Below are 21278 nucleotides of genomic sequence, written 5' to 3'. Positions count from 1 at the left end.
AGACTGATCCCTAGCAAGTACCTAAATGGACAAAATTAAACAACCCCCCCAAAACCTTGCTACATCTAGTCTCTGCCTTAACTTCTGCTAAAGATTTCTTGCTGGCAAATAATCATCTTGTTCAACAAGAATTTTCCTGGCTGTCCTGACTTTCCATTTCCCTACCTTCCCAAAGGCTTCCCCATGAATGCCTCTGGGGCAGCCAATCCTGGCTCAAGGTCAGCCTGAGGAGTCCCACTCAGGAGGGTCATTTCTATGGTGGACAATTTGCTGGCTGCTCTGCAGCTCCAGGGTTGCCTTTGCCACTGTGGTCTTTTCAGAAGACACTTGAGTTCTACACTAGCGGCAGGTCTGAGCCGAGTCTGTCCACAGGGAGAACTCTGCCATCATGGGGCTCCTGCTTTTCCCTGGCGCTGGTAACTCACCCCATACATTCATTGTATCATTTCTCCTCACACAGGGACTTAAAACACTTTACACACAGATTTAAGAAAATTCTTTCCAATAAAATTTATTTTTAAAAATCAGACATTCACTTTCAAATATATTTTCTCTGAAAATACAATTTTTTAAGGTATTAAATTTTCTTGTCATTCACTGGAGGCAATAGAATGGTACTGCTTTACAATGGATAGAATTAACAGCTTCAATACGGTTGTTCCAGATAGGTATAGTCTAGTCTCACACATTCAACTTGAACCACCAGAAAGGCGCAGAACCCACACAAGCATAAATCTGTTTTCTTAGATAATAAAATATATTCACTCTATACAATAATAAAATACAACTGAGTATTTGCTGAAGCAACAAAAGGCTCACAAAATTATCTGGATTCTCACTGAAGGAATGTTAAGTACAAATCTGTCAAAAGGTATTTCCTGAATACAATTTCAACAGGGCTAAGCATGCTCAAAGATCTTACATACATACAGAATAAATTATTCCTGGTTAGCACATTTTTGTCTTAGTGCCATAAAAGCTGTAACAACTTTGATCACCTTGAAGTCCCAGGGTAGGCTCTGCCAGTCCAGCCATACAGCACACGAGGCTTAGGGAGGAAAAGTGCTTGACAGATTGACACGGTTAATTAGCAGGCAGAAAGGCTTGGGAAGGAAGGACAAGGAAAATCAAGGGAAGATAGTACCAAGGTACAAGATAGGCCCGCCCTGGCTTGCTGCGCTCAGTCTTGGTGCTAAAAACATTCAGACAGACTCCAGCAAGACTTCAGCCTTGCGTCGGGCCTTTGGTCTTGAATGTGACTTTCTAACCGAGGTGCTTGGCATATTTGAAGGGAAAATCATGTTGCCAGATATTGAGCAAGACCAGCAGCCATCCAGAAATCAAAGCAAGTGTGTCCAGTAAGGAGCCCCAAAGGACTTTTGCAAAAGAATGCAGGAATAAAACTGGACTTAAGGCTCTTAAAAAAAAAAAAGCCAGAGGGAGTCTGACTTGCTAAGGCTTGTAATTCCAGCACTGGGAAGCTGAGGCAAGAAACATTCCTGCCTGTGGGTTTGATCCCCAGCAAGTACCACAAGAAAAGAGGGTTGATCCCCAGCAAGTACCACAAGAAAAGAGGGTTGATCCCCAGCAAGTACCACAAGAAAATAGGGGACAGAAGACAGTGCCCAGCAGGAAGGAGAGAAACCCTTTAGGAATGGTGACAGTGAAGGAAGCCCCGCCCACTGGAGTCCTTTGCCCTGGGCAGCTACTACTAAGGTTCCCACAGGCTACTGCTTGGAAACCTGCCAGGCATTTCCTAAGAGCTCTGCAGCTTTATGGAGGCTCAGTAGTGTCTGGTCACACTATCTTCACTGTTCATGTGTTTAAGGCAGCAACAGGAGGACGTGTGTATTTACTGATCAATGCTTTCCAGCTTTATTAGGAAATAAAGGGGACAGAGTCCTGGACTCTCCTAAACTTCAGATATGGTCACCACCCATACCCTCAGTGACAACAGTTCCTAAGGCCACATAAGACTGTAGTGTGCTACAGAGAACGCTAGAGCAAAATCACACACAGCCCACTGAGACCAGAGTGGTGCAGACATAAGAATGTGTTTCTTAAAGAATACCTAGCAGGACGTGGGGAAAGGTATCCTCTATTTTTAACCTACCCAGGTTAGCCCATACTGTGAAACATAACTTGCTTTTTTCTCCCAGGAGCTGGTCTTTTTTAAGAGCAGGTGGGCTTTGAATCCTTTCTCTGACATCAAGCAGTTAACTATGGTTAAGTCTTTTTTTGTCTCCTTGGAAAGGCTAAACTTCTGTTTCCCTGTGATACTTTTCTAATACAAAAGCACTTGATTTCCATAATATGTGGGGCTCAGAATCTTTTTACGCAAATGTTTTCTAATGAGGCAAGAACTTAATGGTTTCTCAAACTTGGAAATTACAGCCAAGGAACAAAAGGTAGCTTTTATTTTTAGCAATGTGGTTGGAACAGTGACAGGGGGTGATTTATTCCACCAATCTGATGGCACGCTCTCGTGTGGTTTCTGCACTGTGCACCAGCTTGTGCATTTGTGCCTGTGTGGGGCAAGCCAAGAAGGGTCCCCGGGTGTCACCACTGTCCAAATGCTCACTCTCATCTGAGTGCCAGCAACTAAAGGAGAGGAGAAGGCACTTCTCCAAACTAACCGCAGCCATACAGGATCTGTCTGTCAAACGGAGCTGAGGTGGCGGGGAGGACAGCATAGGAGCTCTCACTGCGCAAGTGACAATCTGAGCTGCCCGCAGTCATTCTAAAGGCTGTGCACACTGCCTAGCTATCCCACAGGAGCAGCGTGCCGGGTGTCATTTTATAAAAAGCAGGTGAACACCAGAAAGAAGTTCACTATAGACCACACACTGAAGCAGGGTTTCATTCCGAGAGTTACAGGTTTTCTATGTCAGTCACGCCAAGAGTGTGGTACCAAACTCCCACATTGTGAAGGAAAGGAAGAGGGAGAGAAGGTTAGCATTCTGAAAGGTAGACGCTGGGCACAGTTGTGCTGAGGTGGGAAGGTGAGTTCAAAGTCATCCTGGGCTACACAGCAAGACCTTGTCTCAAAACCAGAAAGGCAGGAGCGGCACAGTGAGAGCTCGTGCTAAATCATGAAGCTCCATTAGGCACCTAGACTTCCAGCTGCAAGGCACAGTAACAATGTTGCTAAGACAATGAGAACCCAGAGACAAAGGCCCCTAAGGTATATCAGAGCAGCTGCATGTTAACGCTGCAGCTGCTGCAGGAGCAAGGCTGCACCGGGGAGTGGCTGTTGGTAAGGCACAGAAGGGCTGGCATCCTGGGTTGAATTCCAATGATTCTTCAGACTTAAAGCCACCTTGTTTTCAAAATGTGTTCTCACATTCTCCACATTACAAACTACTTAAAGCTGTAGAAAACTGTACCAGCATTGATTTTTGTCAAATACTGCAGGTTAGACTAAGTCTGTTTGGATTTGGCTGAAAGGAGTCTTGAAAGCGTGGTCCATCCACACTGCTCAGCCGAAAAGCCAGCTAAACAGAGATGCTCCGAAGAATGACTACAGAAATCCCGACTTTCTTCTCTTGGTTATGGATCCACAGTTTGCACAGAAATAAATAATATGCACGGAGTCAAATTAGGATTAAAACGTGAGAATAAAGGTTGGGTGGGCGGGATGACAATCTGGTACTCTTATGGTCAAACAATGGGGATTTCTTTAAAAAGACACTTGATTATATCCACAGGCGATAAAATCCCAGAGCTACTGTTAGGCACGTAAACACAGACCCTGTAAGAAAAGACATTCGAGAATACTGTTAGCCCCTGAAGGAATTTTTTTTTTTTTTTTTTTTTTTGGTACTGTACCAGGTATCAGAGGCCACTTAGAGGGCTGAGTGAGAAGGGATGCTGGCTACTTAGTAAGCATGCTGGTCTTCCCTTCTTGGGTCAGCCAGGACCTGGAAACAGCATAGGGACTAATGGGCTTCGATCCTCGAAACACTGTTTATTAAGAACAAGTCTCCTCCTGGCAACTGGATGCAAATGTTTCCAGTATCAAGAAAACCTGATCAAGGAGCACACACATGTGCTAAGCTATAAGGAACACAATTTCATCGTTGAATACCACAGTAACTTTAAAATGTTTGATTGCTCTGAAATGTTAGAACTGACTTGAAATAGTGGGTTTTTTGTTTTGTTTTGTTTTTTATGCCAATATATTCCTTCTTTAGCTTAAAAATTACAAAAGCAAAAACAACTTCTGTGGCTGGAAAGATGGCTCAGTGACTGCAAACTGAGTCTGAATCCCCAGAACCCATGTGAGAAGCTTCCCTAAACCATAAAGGACAGCATCTTACCAAAGTTAAGGTCCCATCAGTTATAAAGTACAGTGGCGTCTTTATTACTAAGTGCAAACTAAAGGAGGTACTCCATGGACTGGAACCCGCAGGATGTGCTGCAACAGAATATGTTAGAGCAGGGAAATGCTCAGCACGCCGTGTGCCGACCGTGTTCTTTTCGATTGTCTGAAATACGCAGATGTGAAGCTTCTTACCTGCTAAGTATTTGATTGTGTCAAGCTTGTGCGCTTCTAGCATAGTCTTGAGGCCGGCCACCTCCGTTTCTATCTTCCTGTCTGTCTGGGTCAGGGCTCTGTCCTGCTGGGCATGCTTTTAAAGCAAAGAGGTCAAGAGCATTAGAGTCTGGGGTGCTGCTGGGCTCCCTGCCGCTGACCCAGGACTCTTTCTCAGTGTGGGGCAGTCCTGTTTGGGAACTGGAGTTGGGACTTAAGTCTTGGCTCTGATGTCATCAGGTCACATTGCACTGTCCAGGGCCCTCACTGTCTCCTGTCTCAGTTTGCTCTGTTTGGGAGAAGGGTATTAAAAACAAAACCAACAGCCCATCACTGGTCTTGCCCCGTAAGAGCTACTGAGAGACTCAAGGACAATATGCTATATGATAAAGTTCTGAGAACTAGAGACTGCTTTCCCCGCTGTGACATTAGGATGTGATGTGTGCTCCCTGCCTGGCCCTGCAGGGGACAGTGGGCTCAAAAGTTCTGCTGACACAGGAAAATGGCCTGAGATCTGACAGCGACAGTGCTGTCTTTATTTATTTCCAGCCACATCTTTCCAGGCTGTCTTCTCCCACAGAGCAAACGTCAAATGTTTTATTAACTGGAGGCACAGATACTGGGGGCTGACTTATGTCCTGCTCCACACTTGAGAACTCCAGGCCGCACATTTCTCCCTCAGCGGGCAGTGACCCTGGCTGTTATACTGATGCGTAAAAGCACCGAGAACATTTTACTAACAATTCAAGCACAAGTACTTTCTTATGGACACCAATGTGGGCAAATAAAAAGGAAGTGAAGCCATTCCAGAGAACGACCCTCTTAGCTTATGGATGAGTCCTGCCCCACAATATGGATCACCCATCTCATAAGCTACATACACACACTACTGCTAAGCCATGTAATGGATACAGAAACACACACACACACACAGAGCAAATCTTCAAAACATGATACTGAATTATGCACATAAAATGTTATACCCTAATCCATGCACATGTTTTACTACAGTGAAAAAGATCCCGAACTAAATGTGTACAACATGTTACATGTCTTCCTGTAACATGTCAGACAACAGTTAACCCCAGAGCTATGCATGGGGAGAGGCAAAGATGAAAAGAATAGCAGAAAAGGCATCCACGGTCCTTACCAGGGACACTATTTCTGTCCTCAGTTCCAGCAACTTCTTCTCGTTCAATGAATACTGAAACAAACAAACCGCATGATTAGAGTCTTGTCAGCTGTCTTTCTGGTGCCTTAAACATGCAGTCCTCACTGCTTCCAGGAACATCTGACAGAAGGCCATCACCCCGCGTCACTGTAGCCCGCCTGTTCTTTCTTTGTAGTTGAGGATTCTTATACCCACTGTGTGGCTGGTTCAGTATCAACCGGACACAGCTAGTCATCTGGGAAGCTGGATCCTCAGTTGTAAGAATGGCTCACCAGGCTGGCCCGAGGGACACTTTTGTGATTGCTGTGTGATGGTTGGGATCTATAAGGTAGGCTGAACAAGCCATAGGGAGCAGGCCAGTACACAGCACCCCTCCGTGGCCTCTGCCTCCAGGTCTCTGCCCTGACTTCCTCGGATGACAAACTGAAGTAAACTCTTTCCTTTCCAGGCTGTATGTGGTCAGTGTTTCTCACAGCAGCAGGAAAAAAAGCAAGGGGCCCTGATGATGATGTGTCGCCCTTTCCACTGCCTTTCTTGTTTTTTGTTTTTTTTTTTTTTAAATCTCTTGGCTGTGACATCACTGGGTCCTGCCCACTATTAGAATAGCGTTTCTTGGGTCCCATTTATATGGGTGTCAATCACTGTGCCTTTGGGTTTGGGAGGGCTGATCAAGGAGAGAGGCACCATTTAATTTCGGATCAATACATTGATAATTACAACCATGACCACCTTGCTGGCATTTATAGAAGCAATATAATATTGGGGGAAAACAGCTCAAGAAATATGATTCTGTAACGAGATATATTATTGTTGTAAAGTATAACACAGACACAAGAGACACAGCAAAGTATCGCAGACTGTCTTAACAGCAAGCAAGAGAATCCCTGTTGTGGGGAACTGCAGCCAAGTGTTTCTGAAAGCTGTTCACTATTAATGCTAGGAGAAAGATTTAGTACAGCTCCGTTGACAATAAAAATCAGACACGTTTCCATAATGATGACTATTAGTATTTAATGTAGCAAAGGGCAACCTGTAGTTTAAACTGACATTATAAAGACAACATTGTTATCAGGAAAAATGTTAATGCTTTTAAAATGCCTAAAAATTTATATATATATATATATTTTTTCCTCCAAACTACTGGGGAAATGAATGTAAAAATGCAATGGTCAGAAGTAAAAACATGCCCCCAAATTCTGGAACCCTGAAGTAAGGACCCTAGCTGATGACCTAAGCTGGGTTTCGACTCAGTGCTATTCCTCAGATCACCAGCAGAGGGAGACGGCAGCCGGATGCTCTGTACACCTTTACTATGCTCACAGCATTAACAAATGCACAGGGATAAGAAAGGCCTCTATTTCCACAGTCACGATTGAGAGATGACTGTGTCTATCTCCTGGAACTCTGGAACAGCTGTAAATATCACTGCAGCCTACTTTCTGTTGGCTGTGTTGAATATCAAGCTTTGCACATGCCCAATAAGTGATCTGCCACTGAGATACCTTAGTCCTAATTTAAATTTGAAATTAATATTTTCATTTTGCCAAAAATGATAAAGAAGTCCAATCCCTCGCTTGTGTTACTGCACAGCCACACACTTACTAGTGGTGCCACGCAGCTCTGCCATGCTTCAGGGTGTTAAAGCCAGCTTCCTCCATCAGCAAATCTGTTTTCTATGCATCCATATTCCTGCCCTGGAGCTCCCCAATCTCTCAGATATATTTTTTTCCACCCTGGCTCTGCAGAGCCACACCATTGCCTTCCTAAACCAAGTGAACCACAGTAAAACCCGGCGAAGAGTTCTCTGTTAGACACTAAGTCAAGGAGGTCACTGAAGCTTCCCACAGGTGACTAGATCCTCGTGACTCAACAGTATCATAAGATGTTAAAGACAGCCAATGACTCAGCAATGATTCTGCGTGACAAAGCTCAGGTAATCACTGAAGTCCAAGGGCAGTTCAGGTGTGATCACACGCTTGTGTCGGTTCCAGCTGAAGTTACACTAGGACACACTTGTCAGCAATGACAAGAACAGGAGGAACTGTGTGGACTCCGCACGGGAGCCACTTCCTCCCACTTCTTGCCAAATGCTTCCCACGCCTAGCCTGCTTCTGCTGCAAGTAGCAAGGGTACCTTCTGGTGTTACTCTAGCCAAAGAGGGTCTGAGCGCGAAGACTGGAGAACACGGCCGGGAACATGACAGAGCACGGTGGGTATTGCAGGCCAGGGAGGGGGCGAGAGGGTGGGGAAGTTCTGTGTCAGTGGTCTCAAGCTAGAGCCTGAGTCTCAGAGCTGCTAAAGAAACAGAACAAAACAAAACCAACCCACCACCAAAAGATCCCTACCGAACATATATCCACTGTTCTTCGTATGTCAGCGACAATACAGAAATCAGATCTATCAAAGTTTAATGCAGAATTTAATATAATGGCAAAAGTACCTCGGTCAGAAAATCAGCTAACTTTTGAAAAGTTAGGGGCTGTGGGAATTAAATCACTATTAAATAGATTAAGACTGGTGTAACTGTCTTATTAATGCCTATATAATACATAATTATTATTTTTGAAAGAAAAGTTTCAAATTCAGTTTGACTTTAATTTAAATGTCACTTTTGAAACCAAGTTAAGTCTTGATCTAGGACATAATTAAAATTTAAAATCAAGTTGTGAACTCTTATAGACAAGTATCTACTGATTTTTGTGTCTCGAGTGTAAGATTAAGTCTTCAACAAGCACTGCATTCTAAAAAGAAATAAATTAATGATTTACTTTTGATAAAGCAACATACCAATTCTTTCACTCTGCTCTTTTCTAGATTGAAGTTTAATTTGGTATCTGTCCGGACTTTGGTCACTTCATCCTGGTCAGAGGGCAGAGGACAAAGAGAATGAGAAGCCGGAGTCAGAGATCTCAGCCTTCGGAGACTTAAGCCTGGCACTGCCCGCTGCTTCTCCCATGGGAGCCGGTCAGAGACATGGAGCCAGGCCTCGTGGCGTCCTGGGACTCAGGGTCAGCCACACCTCAAATCAGCTCTGTGCCCAGTCCTCCCTGTTATCTGTACAGACAGTCCTTTTTGACCCAAATGTCAGCACGGTGGGGCTCAACTGCTTATGACCTCACAGAATGTGTGACGAAAATTATCCAGAGCATCTTAGAAAGTGAAGATGAGAAATGGAACAGTCAACTCTGCTACATAAGGTTTCTCACGAAGACCTCTAACTCCTTTCCAACACCACTGCTCTTTCCGGCTTTATAAAGTAACCACAGCCATCTAACCCACATGGAATCCTACAGAGCCACCATCTTCTATGCAGGTCTAAGGGACCCCCATGGCTACTTTAGAGGGGTTTTGACTTACAATGATTTAGCCAGTTTTGGTGACAGAGGCCTGTAAGCTCCCACACACAGGAGACACAGAGAGGGCTAGTGAGCTCGAGTTGTACGCAGGGAGATCATATCTTAAGAAAGAAAAATATTCCCACAACACAATTTTCTGAATGAATGTGGCCATGGACACGGGCCATCAAAGCATCACCTAATGTGTGCTTTGGAAGTATGTTATGCACATTGCACATAGAACTGAGTTTTCCAGCACCTATATTCTATCTATGGCTTTATTAATAAACATATATTTACAGATATGCCGGAGGAAAGGGAACTTACCATCACTTGTTGCTTTAACTGGTGTAGTTCAAGTTTTATTTTCTAAAAACATAGTAAAAAGAAGAAAGTCAAAGACAGAGGGAACTCACAAAACACACATCCTAGTAAACACTTAAGCCCAAGCTCACCAGTGCCCTCACTTCCCACAACTACCTTCAGAACACAGAGCTACCTGAGCTGGTAGTAGTCTGTAATCTCAGCTCTGGGGGCATTGAGGCAGGAGGATTGTGCAATGAATTTGAGGCTAGCCTAGGCTATAAAGTGAGTAGAATACTAGCCAAGGCTACACAATAAGACTTTGTCTCAAAAACCTAAAACTCAAACCAACCAACTAAACAGACAATGCATGTGCAGACTGAAGAGCAGTCTGACTGCATCTTGGGGGAGGGGTGACATCCATACTCAGGGACCCTGGCTTCCAGCTAATTCCTCTGTGTTTTCTTTCTGCCAATTCTGCCCCCTGTGAGCAGAGTTCGAGGGGACAGCTGTGAGTTCAGCAGGCGGAAATGATGCTCCTGCACTGGACTTCACTAAGACGCAAAGAGCCTTCCCTAAGCTATACTCCACACTTCAAAGAGACGGGAAGTGGGCTGGTGGGACTGCTCAGTGGGTAAAGCTCTAATCTTGCAAGCCTGACAGCCTAAATTCAATCTCCAAAACCCATCAACAGGTGAAAGGAGAAACCTAGCTCCACAAGGTCATTCTCTGACTGCCACAAGAATACTGTGGAGCACACACGTACACACACACATTCGCGCACGTGTGCACACACACACACGCACACACACACACACACACACACTCATGCATACATACACATATTGTACATATTCACAATAAAAGAAGCGGGGCTAGAGATGGCACAGTGGTTAAGAGCACCTGAAGCTCTTACAGAGGACCAAGGTTTGGTTCCCAGCACTCACGTAGCAGCTTACCACCATCTGTAACTCCAATTCCAGAGGGTCTGACACCCTTTAATGGCCTCCGTGGGCAGTGTATGCAAGTGGGGCACAGATATACATGCACGAAAAACACTCATAAATAATATTTACTTATTTATTTGCTTTTGGTAGAAAAGGGGTATTTTGTAGAACTACCTATTCCTAATATGGTAGACTGGGAAGTCCTACTATCTGAACATTAGGATGATGTGCACACGAACACAGCACCATAGACAATGAAAACAGAAGTTCTGCTATTGCAAGGCATCCGTCAGACGGAGGTCTGGAATGGGCAACATTGGTTTAGTGGAGGTTTGATCAGCCAGGGTCATGGTTTCCTCTAGAGCGGAGGGACTGGAAGGTGCCCGGGCAGGATTTCGTGGGCGGGGAATGCTGTCATCCTGATATGCTCAGCATATCAAGTACACACTCTGAACAGTCGCTGTGAGTCATTTTCTTGTGCCCTTCTAAGCGTGGGTAGCTCAGTGTCTGAACATAAAGAATGCTATGCGCATCCGCACAGCTTACCTCGTTCTCTGCTCTGAGGGCCGAGAACTCGCTCTTCTCCAAGATGATCATATCTTTTTTCACGTTAGCAATCTTAGATATTATTTGCTGAAGAGCGATTTCCTAGGAAAAGAGAAAAATGACACATGGGATCTTGTGTGGGCCCCCAAACCTGCCCCTGTTTACCTCTACCTGTTAACAGGGCTAAGAAGAAACCAGAACCGCAGGTGAGACTGGGCAGGTCCTCTCTGCTCCAAAGTGAGAAGTGAGAAGAGAGGAACTCATCTGCAGCAAAGACAAGTGAGCCACAGCTGGGACAGGACGCTGTCACCTACAGTCCTGTCCGTACCGCCAGTCATTAACGTGAGCTTGCCTGGCACAGTGAGCATAATGACTAACTAACTGGCTCCCACGAAGGGGTTTATTATCATCTGGCCTCTGCACTATGGTTAAAATGACCAAACACCTTTCAACAGATCGTCATCCAAAAAGTGGCTTGAGCATCTATTTCTGGCAAAACCCTCCTTTCGGATCCCTGCCCCACCACATTACCTGCTGCATCTTGCTGACCATGTCTTTGTAGACGATGTCCATGTTGGTCTCTGTAATCTTGACCAATGCAGACACAATGATTTCTGCTTGTTGCATGGTAAACCCTAGGCGAGCACACAAACAACCAGGCTCAGAAGGAAAAACAAAGGCGGACACGGGAAACACTCATGTGTCCGTGAAGGTCTGAACTCAGAAGGAGGAAAGAAAGCATGGCCTAGTGGGAGGCTGAGACCAGACCTACAGGCTGTGACAGATCTGACACCCTGACTGGGAGGAAACGTGTCAGTGGTTGGGTTCACCTGCAGCCTCTAATGCTGTGCTCAGGCTGCAAATCAAGAAAAGTCGGGACATTTCTGCTTATCAACACAACTCTACATGTCTCCCCTTCTCATCTCTGCTTTTCTCTTAAATTCTAGGCTGAAAAAGACATTTTGGTGGAAAGACCTGCTATTTCATTCAAATAGGAAAGCTGAACAAACTATTACATAGTGTTTGACCATTTTCCCAAAGCCTAATACGGTAGCTGATTTTTGCTACTTGGTGGGTTCTTCTTTTTCCCACCTTTATTCCCCAGTTTTATCCCCTAACACTAGACAGGAGAGAAACAAGGATAGAGGGGAGAGAGGAATTAGGAAAATCCCCGAATCCAGTTTCTTTCCTTTTGTTTCCTCTTTGGCACGGCTACTAACAAACCACCACCAACCCTGAACCAGCAACAACCCACCAGTACTACCTACTGGGGCTCTAGCATATACCCTCTGAAAAGTTCCCAGAATCCCAAATGTCACACAATTGCAGAAATTATCTAAGGCTGGCAAAACCATGCTTCTGCGAGAGCATGAGACCGACCACAGTCAGCTGCTTCGGACCTGTACCTTCACACCTGGGATTAAATTCTTAATTTCTGTTTAAAAAGAAACCAAAATTCCACAATTCTCAAAAAATGTCACTACATACTATCTACCTTACTGCATTTGATACCAAAAGGATCTCTGGGATTCTGTGGTGTCTGTGGCACAGATTTGCCACCAAAGCTTGAGGAGGGTGGGACTTGTAAGCCACACAGCAACTCAGGGTGGCTCCTGCCCTAGACCCGCAGTAACCCCTGCGGCTCACCTATGCAAGGAAGCTCCTCAAACAGGAACGTGTCCAGCTGGATAAATAAACTCAGTGAAGTAAACACGGACATGTTTATTTTAAATGCTCCATGCTAATTCAAAGCCTGGTATAGAGAACATATGTGGCATACAATACAGAACTCTACTCTGCATATATCTCTGAATATTAATTATAAAATCATATTCTATGTTCCAAGTGCACTTTCAGGGAAGAAATGGCAGCCATTTGGTCTATGTATGTGTGTGTGCATATGTGGATAGAGGCCAGGGGCTGACAGCTGAGGGTTTTCCTAGACTACTCTCAACCTTACTTTTCTGAGGTAGAGCCTCTCTGGCCCGGCAGGTTTACTCACTCAGGCAGAGGCTGGCCAGTGAGCTCTTCTGTCTCCCCTCCTGATGTTGGGATTGCGGCCTCAGCATTGTGCCTGGCTGTCTACATAGGTGCTAGGGCTCTCAAGTCAGGTCCCATGCGGCTTAGCTTTCTGTCCCTGGGTAAGAGAACCTGCTGCTCTCCCAGAGGACCTGAGCCTGGTTCCCAGCACCCTTTTAGAGCAGCTTCCAATTATCTGTGACTTCAGTTCCAGGGGATCAGAAGTTCAAGGTTATCCTCAGCTATACAAGGCCAGTCTAGAATACATAAATGTCTTTCTCCATAAAAAAAGAGGCCTTCGTTAGCTTTGGCTGTCAACTCCATATGCCTGGGCAGACGGAGCAAACCTTAAGAACCCCTTCCATGACCCATCCCTGAGTCTTGGGGGCATTTTTTAAATTGTTAATTGATCTAGGATGGCCAGGCCCACTATGGGCAGTGTCATCCCTGGGCAAGTGGGCCTGGCTACTTAAGAAAGCTTGCTGAGCGAGCCAGGCAGGGGGCAAGCCCGTAAGCACTGCTCTCCAACAGTCTCAGGTTCAGTTCCTGTCATGACTTCCCTCAGTGATGGTCTGTCACACAGAAGCCAAATATACCCTCTCCTCCCCCAACTTACTTTTGGTCATGGTGGTTACCACAGCAACAGAAAGCAGACTAGAACACTAACCAAAAGCTTCCTAAAGGCTTAAAAGTCAAAGGGGGAAACACTCAAAGGAGGCATGCTAAGTACTAAAGCTTAGGTCGGCTACACTGATCCAAGGTCGGGGTGCAGGGGGCTTACCATTTGCTTCAAGTAAGCACACCAGAGCGTGGGTGTCAAAGTAGAGCTGCCGACTCACAGAGGAGGGCAAGTTCCCCTTTCTGTGCTCCAGCTGGTGGCACCTCGCAGACAGGCTTAGCTCTAGAAGGGAAAAGAAAGGAAGGTGAGATCAAACTCAGCAGTCAGCAAAAGCCATTTGATGGGACAGGCAACGTTTCAACACCGCAGAAACCTAGCTGTTATTACTGTGCCACAAGCCACACATGATGTAACCCTGTGCACGTATGAAGCCCAGTTGTTTCCCAGTCAACCTTCTCCATCCCAAGCAGAGACTGTACCCTTCAGCTAGTATGCCAACTGTGTCAAACAGGGTCTTACTCTGCAGCCCAGACCAACCTGGAAGGAACTGGCCTCAAACTCACAGGGCTACCTCTGCCTCAGTCTCCCGAATCGTGCGATTACAGGCTTGAGCCACCCACCAGCCAACAAAGAGCTGTTGACACTTTGTGGCCACTGTTTCAGTTCTCTGGAGTACTTGCCTGCCAGATTCCTTCTCAAGAGGCATCACCACTGTTCTGCTTACTGGCAGCCAAGGAGGCTCCCAATGCCTCCATGTCCTCGCCAACACTTGTTAGGATGTTTGCTTTATAAATGACCACCATCCCACTAGGTACAAACAGTATCTTGTTGTGGCCTTCACCTGCACTTCTCTAACAATGTTGCTGATCTTTTCATGTGCTTACTGGGCATATGAGTATCTTCTTTGAAGGAATGTCTAAGTTTTTTGTCTACTTAAAAAATATTTATAGCCAGGTGTGGTGGTATATACCTTTGCAGATGAAAGGCTGAGGCAGTTGGATTTCTGTAAGTTCAAAGCTTGTTATACACAGAGAATTTTATGACAGCAAGAGCTACATAGAGACCCTGTCTCAAAAACAAACAAACAAACAAACCCAGTTGTAAGCCATGCCATGTGGGTGTTAGGAACTAAACTTACATTCTCTAGAAGAGCAGCAAGCGTTCCCACTGCCCTGACCCCTCCAAGTCATGGTTTCCTCTGTGTAACAGCTCTGGCTGTCCTGACACTCGATTTGTACAGGCTGGTCTCAAACTTAGAGAACTGCTTGCCTTTGCCTTTCAAGTGCTGGAATTAAAAAGGCATGCACCACCCAGCTCACCACTCCCCTTTTCATAAATTTTAATTGGACTTTGGTCTTTCTACTATTGAACTGAAGAGTTCTTCCTCCCAGCCATACTGGCTGCTTTCCACATTTTAGCATTCTCAGGCGGCCTTCCACACAAGCCAGGAATAATTTTATAATTTGCAACTAAGCTGTAACAACATCTAGGACCTCAGTTACGACTCTCTAGCAACCTGTTCAAATGAGTGAACTCCCTTCATCCTGGGCCTTTTCCATCACTATTCACATCTAGTCCAGGACCAGAGGCAGCTCTGTAAGGTTACAGGAAGACTGTTTAGGGCTAGGGATGAGACTTACTCAATAGAGTGCTCGCCCTGGTGCACACGAGCCCCTGGATTCAATGCTCAACACCATATAGAACCAAGGGTGGTGGTGCACACCTGAAATCCCAGCATTGAGGAAGAGGCAGGAGGTTCAGGAGTTGGAAGTCATCGCTGGCTACATTGGGAGTTAGAGGCCAGACTGGTCTATATTATGAGGAGCTTCCCCACACTTACTCCCACCCTCAAGGCTTGTCTAACACAAAGCATACAGAATTAAAAAACGTGTTGTATAAATGAAAGCCCTCCTCAAGGGGTTCTCTAGGTTTAGCCCTTGGCCGGATTATTCCACTGGCGGGGTGCTTGAAAACATGAGTCTAGAACTGTGGTTCTTAACCTTCCTAATGCTGTGACCCTTTAATACAGCTCCTCATGTTGTGGAGGCCCCCAACCATAAAGTGATTTTGTTGATACCCGATAACTGTCATTTTGCTACTGTTAGGATCAGACAGTAAACAGCTGCTGTGCAGGACATCTGATATGCGATCCTTGTTTCATCTGCCCACCACAAGAGTTTCAAGGCTGAAAAACGCTGGTCTAGAGAGAATGGCAGGGTCTCGCTGCCCCATATCTTTGTTTCTAATGAGACAGCAACTCCTGGGACTTAAAACACTAACAACCATCCACTCTGCTGTATCTGCACAGTGGAACAAAGCAATATGTCGTGGTTTGAATATGCTTGCTCCAGGAAGTGGCACTACTAGAAGGCGTGGCCCTGTTGGAGTAGGTGTGTCACTGTGGGTGTGGGCTTTAAGACCCTCATCCTAGCTGCCAGGATTCTGCTAGCAGCCTTCAGATGAAGATTCTCCTACACCATGCCTGCCTAGATGCTGCCATGTTCCTGCCTTAATGGTAATGGACTGAATTACTGAACCTGTGAGCCAGCCCCAATTAAATGTTCTTTATAAGAGTTGCCTTGGTCACGCACGGTGTTGGCTCACACAGTAAAATCCTAACTAAGACGCAATCATAACAGGGGATGGAGAGAAGCTCCAGCCATTAATGGCACGGGCTGCTCTTTCAGAGAATTCTGGTTCAATTCCCAGCACCCACACAGTTGTTGACATGTGTGAACACATGTGTTCAGGTACATATGTACCATATATGTGCCTGCCTGTAGATGCCTCAGATTGATGTCTGGCATCTTTCTTGATCAATCTGTACCCTATTCACCCAGACCGCCCACAACTGTATCTTCTGAGTGCTAGAATGACAGGAAGGTCACTGTGCAAGCCCAGTGTCTTTGTGGGCTCTGGGAACCTCACCTCTGGTCCCCTGCTTGAGTATCTTTGCTCATGGAGTTCGGTCCCGAGACCAACACACCACTCCTGCTAGCAATGGTTTGTACACTGACATTTTTTTTTTCTTCCTTTTTCCCAGAAACAACTGGAACCAGAAATAGCAAGCTTATTTCAAGAAAGCTGGCTTCTAAAAAGTAAGGAAAAGGGCTGGCTACTCCCCAATGGGCGTTCCACCCGCCGAGGGAGGGATGGGAATGCCACCTTGCTCGGTCAAGGCAACAATGAGGACTGGGTAGTTCCGAATTCCCAGGAACCGCAGCAGGAAGACATTAATCTGAGGTATATTGAAATGTAAGGTGTAATGCTCCTTTTTGGAGACCAAATAGCCAAAGTCCAAAGATAGTGTTGAATAGATGAAAATCCAACTGCAAAATGTCAAGGCACACCACCCTGAAGAACGTCTATTTACTGAGGACCTCGGGCACAGAACTGAACAATCCCAGGCCAAGAATAAAGGAGCAAAATGCTGATGGCAAAAAAAAAAAAAAAAAAAAAAAAAAAGGAAGAAAGAAAGAAAAAACGGGGGGGGGGGGGGGGGGCAGAAAAGCTTCCTACTGTTTCTGCTGTTTCCCATCTTAAAGCACAGCTATCCTCATGTACAGAGGGTAACACCACAATAGCACCATCTTGCTAACACAATGAGAACCCCCTCCTTTGCAAACCATAAATCCCGAGTAAAGGCATTGGCAGGCAGCACTGTGAAAAGTCCAGGGGTGTGGTCGACCAGCCTTTAATGGCAAGCACTTAGGTGGCAAGAGCGATCTCTGTGAGTTCAAGGCCAGCCACACAGTTCTCACCTGGTCTCAAAGCAGAACAAATGAAAACCGCATATAGGAAGGTATAGGAAGAAGCCAGATAGATCTCAAACTCCAAATCCTACAAACCACGGACAAAAAGCTCACTGTTCATTTTCCTATCCTCATATCAAGTGTCCTTCATCTTTCAGAACTATTATGAGTTTCTCCTCTAGCCATAAATATTCTTAAATTTTAGATGCAGGTAATTCTCATAGGAAAAAAAATACAGAAAACCAAATCGTGGGTGCATATGGCCACTAATGGACAGAAACAGGTTACCCAAGAAGTAATTACGCCATATTTGCTGATCAGCCTGTACGATAAGATTTAATCTCTTTACTGTGAGCACCTTCCAGCTAGTTTACTTTCATTGCCTTATGCACTTAAGTGGTGTCCCTCACCTCCTAACTGACAATTACCTAAATGATACATCAACGATTCCTACTCTGGCCACTCAATTTAAACGCACAGAGTTCTTCAAGTCCTAAACATAAAGCCTCTACTTTTCTTTATAGTAGGAATTTGTCAAACTAGTGTATGTAAAATTAATATGGATAAGTGCGTATGCATATACAAAACACATGCTGCATATCTTGCGTGAAGCAAGCTCCGGAAAGTAAAGAGTTTATTGAACTAATGACCCAAACAGCTAGAAAAGTGCCAGGCAGGAAAGAGTCAACAGAGGTCCACGAATGAATCAAGAGTTTGGAATCAAAGCAAAATGACATCCCTTCATTCCCGGATCTGCGACCCTCGGACCCGAATACCCGGGCACCGGCTTCTAGCACTTTTCCCACTTCTCCCTGGCTCCAACAAGTGTGCAAGGGCGGCCCCGCGTCTGCATGTCATCCGGTGCCAGGCCACCCGGACTCTGTGCTCCGAACCCTCGCCCCGGCAGCGTGGCCACAGCCCGGTCACCTAAGTGACCCGCCGTCCCTCCCTCCGGCCTCACCTCTCCGGCTGCTCACGAGCGCGGCCACACGCCGGGCGCCCAGCCGCAGACGGCCCAGCGCGTTCCTGCCGGCGCCGAGCGCGGCCGCGGGGATGACGAGCCCGGGGCGCGAGCGCTCAGCCAGCGTCCTACGCGGGGCGGTGGCGGCCAGGCGCGGGGAGGGCACGAGCAGGAGGAGCAGCAGCGGGGACGCGCGGGCCGCCCGTCCGCGAGGCCTCAGCCAGCTCCGTCCGCCGGGCAGCGTGGAGACGCCGGGGCGCGCCAGAACTCCGCAGCCGGACGACAGGAGCCGCTGACGACCCGGGGTGCGCTTCGGCCGCTCGGCCGCCACGGAGCCGCTGTCCATCCCCGAGCGGGTCACAGGCTCGAGCGCGCTCGCATGTCGCTCCCGCGCGGCCCCGACTCCGAGTCGCCTCGGGAGCGAGCGTGGGCCGCCGCGCAGACCTGCCCTTTCCTGGGGGCGGGCGGCGTAGTGCGCCGTGGCCACGCCTCCTCCCCGACCACGCCCCTCGCAGGGCGGCACCAGCTGGGCTCCTCCGGTCTGGCTCTCGCTCTCACGGACCCGCCTTTGCATCACCACGCCCCTGTCCCCTGGCGGTAGCCTGCTGTGACCTTGTCTGCCAGGCAGGAACTAAGGCTCGCCTTAGCCATTTTCCGTTGCAGAATTACGCCGCTCTTTCGGCTCCTACGAGTTACAGTTTCGTTCCGCAGTTGTCCCTAAGAATGTTAATGACTCCTTTGTCCTTCGCAGACCCGTGACAGGTTCTTGACCGCTGGACTGGTTTAGATTTTTATTAACTACCCTGGGTCTCAAGTTCTCTAGGGTTGGGTTTTAGGGAATTATTCACAGGGCATATGGAACTGTTTTCAGAGCCCACACAGTTATAGCTGCATTTCCAGTTATGGAGACAAAGTTTCACTGTGTAGCGCTTACTGGCCTGGAACTCACTGTGTAGATCAAGCTGGCCTTGCCCCCTGAGTGATGGGATTAAAGGCGTGCACCACCACTCAGGGTACAGTTTTTGTTTTGGATTAGAGCAGATTAGAAGGTCCTAGAGTGAAAATATAAAACGTGGGGTTAAACTAGACTATGGGATAATAAGATATTCGAAACTAGGAGAGAGAGAGAGGAGAGAGGGAGAGAGAAAAGAAATTGCTGAATGGGGAAACGGGGAGGGGCGGGGCGAGGAGGGAGAGAGAGAGAGAGAGAGAGAGAGAGAGAGAGAGAGAGAGAGAGACAGAGACAGAGAGAGAGACAGAGAGAGAGACAGAGAGAGAGACAGAGAGAGACATAGAGAGAGACATAGAGAGAGACATAGAGACACAGGAAAAGGAAAGGACCAGATGTTGGCTCTCTTATGTTGGAGAGCGTAGCCAGAAAAGGGAAAGCAAAGCCAGAGGCAGAGACATCTGGGAGAGTCCGAGGACTGAACGTGACCTTGAGCCAGGCCACTTGGGAGAAGTGGGAGGAGAGAAAGAGGAGAGCCAGTGTAGAATAAAGGGGGCATGTAACCAAAATGGTTGAGGAAGGGCAGCCCAGCCCCTGGGCTGGAAACATTTAGGGTAGGGGGCAGGGTATGCCAGCCGGAAGAAGGACCCTGGCAAGCACTGAGGGGTGCTAAGAGAACCTGGGAGCCAGGCCCGATTTGAGATGTTAAATAAGCACCTTAGCCCTTTGTCCCGGGTTTGAGATCTAACTGTTGTGTTCCTGAAGTGATCAGTAATTAGTGAGGTTTTTTCCCTCCCCTCCCCTCCTCTTCCTTTCCTTCCCTTCCTTACCCTTCCCTTCCCTCCCCATCTCCTCCCTTCCCCTCTTCTCTCCTCCTTTTCTTTTCTTTCCTTTCCTTTCCCTTCCCTTCTTTTCTTCTCAATGATGTGAAAAGTGCTGGGATTCATAGGAAGACCAGAGCTTGGGCAGAGTGTGTAAAACAGACAGGGACGACATACAGGTCACTACAACATGCAAATAATTAAAAATAAGGCACAAGCCAGACATTTAAAAGGTTGAAATTATCAATTTGAAGAATGGCAGGTAACAAAAAATATTCACCTGTAGCCTTTCGTGTTGATGAATTTTGTTCAAAACCCAGCTCTGAAAGTGGAATCTAAGGAAATAATCCCGGAGCATCAACAACCTGTTCATCTAGACCGTAAGAATTTTTTATTTTTATAGGACAAAAATGTTGAACAATTGGTAATTTCATATAGGTTGACTTACACACACAGAGGAAAGACTAGATGTGGTGGTGTAGCCCTGGAGTCCCAGCCTGGCAGAGGCAGAGGCATCAGGAGTTCACCTGTATTCTTGGCTTCACAGCAAGTTCAAGGCTAGTGTAGACTACAAGAGATAGAGTATGAGTGTGTACACTCGGGTGTGTATGCATGCTCATGCGTGCAAAGATAATGTGCCATAAGTTGTGACTGGAAGGGTAGGTAGACAAAATGCACACTGTTAGAGGCATGGTCACAGGGCAGTGGCATAAACGTGAGTCTTTAAAATTGACATATAATTTGCAAACATTGAAGTCCACACATTTTACATGTTTAAATAATTGTATGTAACAATGGTATATACCACACAAAGAAGAGCAGGGGGCATTTTTCTTTCTCTGTGCCCCTTTTCAGTTTCCAAAATCACCAACTGGACAAGAGGCGCCTAGGATAGAATTTCAGTCACCACAGACTAGTTTCTTTGGGTTTTGGAATTCATGTGAATCCTACAAAAATATTGAGCAGTGTTTACTGCCTTTCGTGAGGGTCATCCTCTCTGTATGACTAACAGTGACCATGTGGTTTCCATTCTCCTTCTCACTGATGTTTGGTCCATGTCTGGGTTGGGACTATCCTGAGTGAATCATTGTGTGTCTTAAACTGTCTTATGGAAAACATCTAAGACTCATTGCTAAACTATGTGATAATTATAATTGAACCTTATAGATACTGATGAATTGTTTTTTCAAAGGGACCACATTCTTTTATACTCTCGCCAGCAATGGATGGGATTTCCAGTCATTTACATCCTTGGCAGGCTTGAGTACTTTGACTTTTTGGCCCAGGTTTTCGAGCAACTAAATAAAGGAACAAAGGTGGG

At 46.4% G+C, this 21278-nt stretch overlaps 1 protein-coding gene across 1 annotated transcript; it reads right to left on the bottom strand.

Annotated features, from left to right (window-relative positions):
* Nucleotides 1–505: 505 nt before the first annotated feature.
* On the bottom strand, nucleotides 506–18590 carry MCUR1 (mitochondrial calcium uniporter regulator 1). Its single transcript, XM_080936529.1, has 9 exons — nucleotides 18188–18590; nucleotides 13637–13756; nucleotides 11368–11471; nucleotides 10837–10938; nucleotides 9368–9409; nucleotides 8493–8564; nucleotides 5685–5738; nucleotides 4517–4631; nucleotides 506–3751 (listed from the first exon to the last, which is right to left on the bottom strand). Exons 1-9 carry the CDS (start codon nucleotides 18531–18533, stop codon nucleotides 3696–3698), a joined length of 1011 nt encoding a protein of 336 aa, XP_080792655.1. The 5' UTR covers nucleotides 18534–18590; the 3' UTR covers nucleotides 506–3695.
* Between the last annotated feature and the right edge of the window lie 2688 nt (nucleotides 18591–21278).

This window comes from Micromys minutus (assembly GCF_963924665.1).
Source record: "Micromys minutus genome assembly, chromosome: 1".
Classification (NCBI taxonomy): domain Eukaryota; kingdom Metazoa; phylum Chordata; class Mammalia; order Rodentia; family Muridae; genus Micromys; species Micromys minutus.
This window is presented reverse-complemented; position numbering and strand designations above follow the sequence as displayed.

What these genes read in the sequence shown, in the direction of transcription:
- MCUR1 (XM_080936529.1), bottom strand. Translation starts at nt 18,533, where the DNA reads ATGGACAGCGGCTCCGTGGCGGCCGAGCGGCCGAAGCGCACCCCGGGT. An exon ending in TGGTCAGCAAGATGCAGCAG is followed by an intron (nt 10,939 to 11,367) that starts GTAATGTGGTGG and finishes CTCTTTTCCTAG; the next exon opens with GAAATCGCTCTTCAGCAAAT. An exon ending in AGAGCAGAGTGAAAGAATTG is followed by an intron (nt 5,739 to 8,492) that starts GTATGTTGCTTT and finishes TGTTTGTTTCAG; the next exon opens with TATTCATTGAACGAGAAGAA.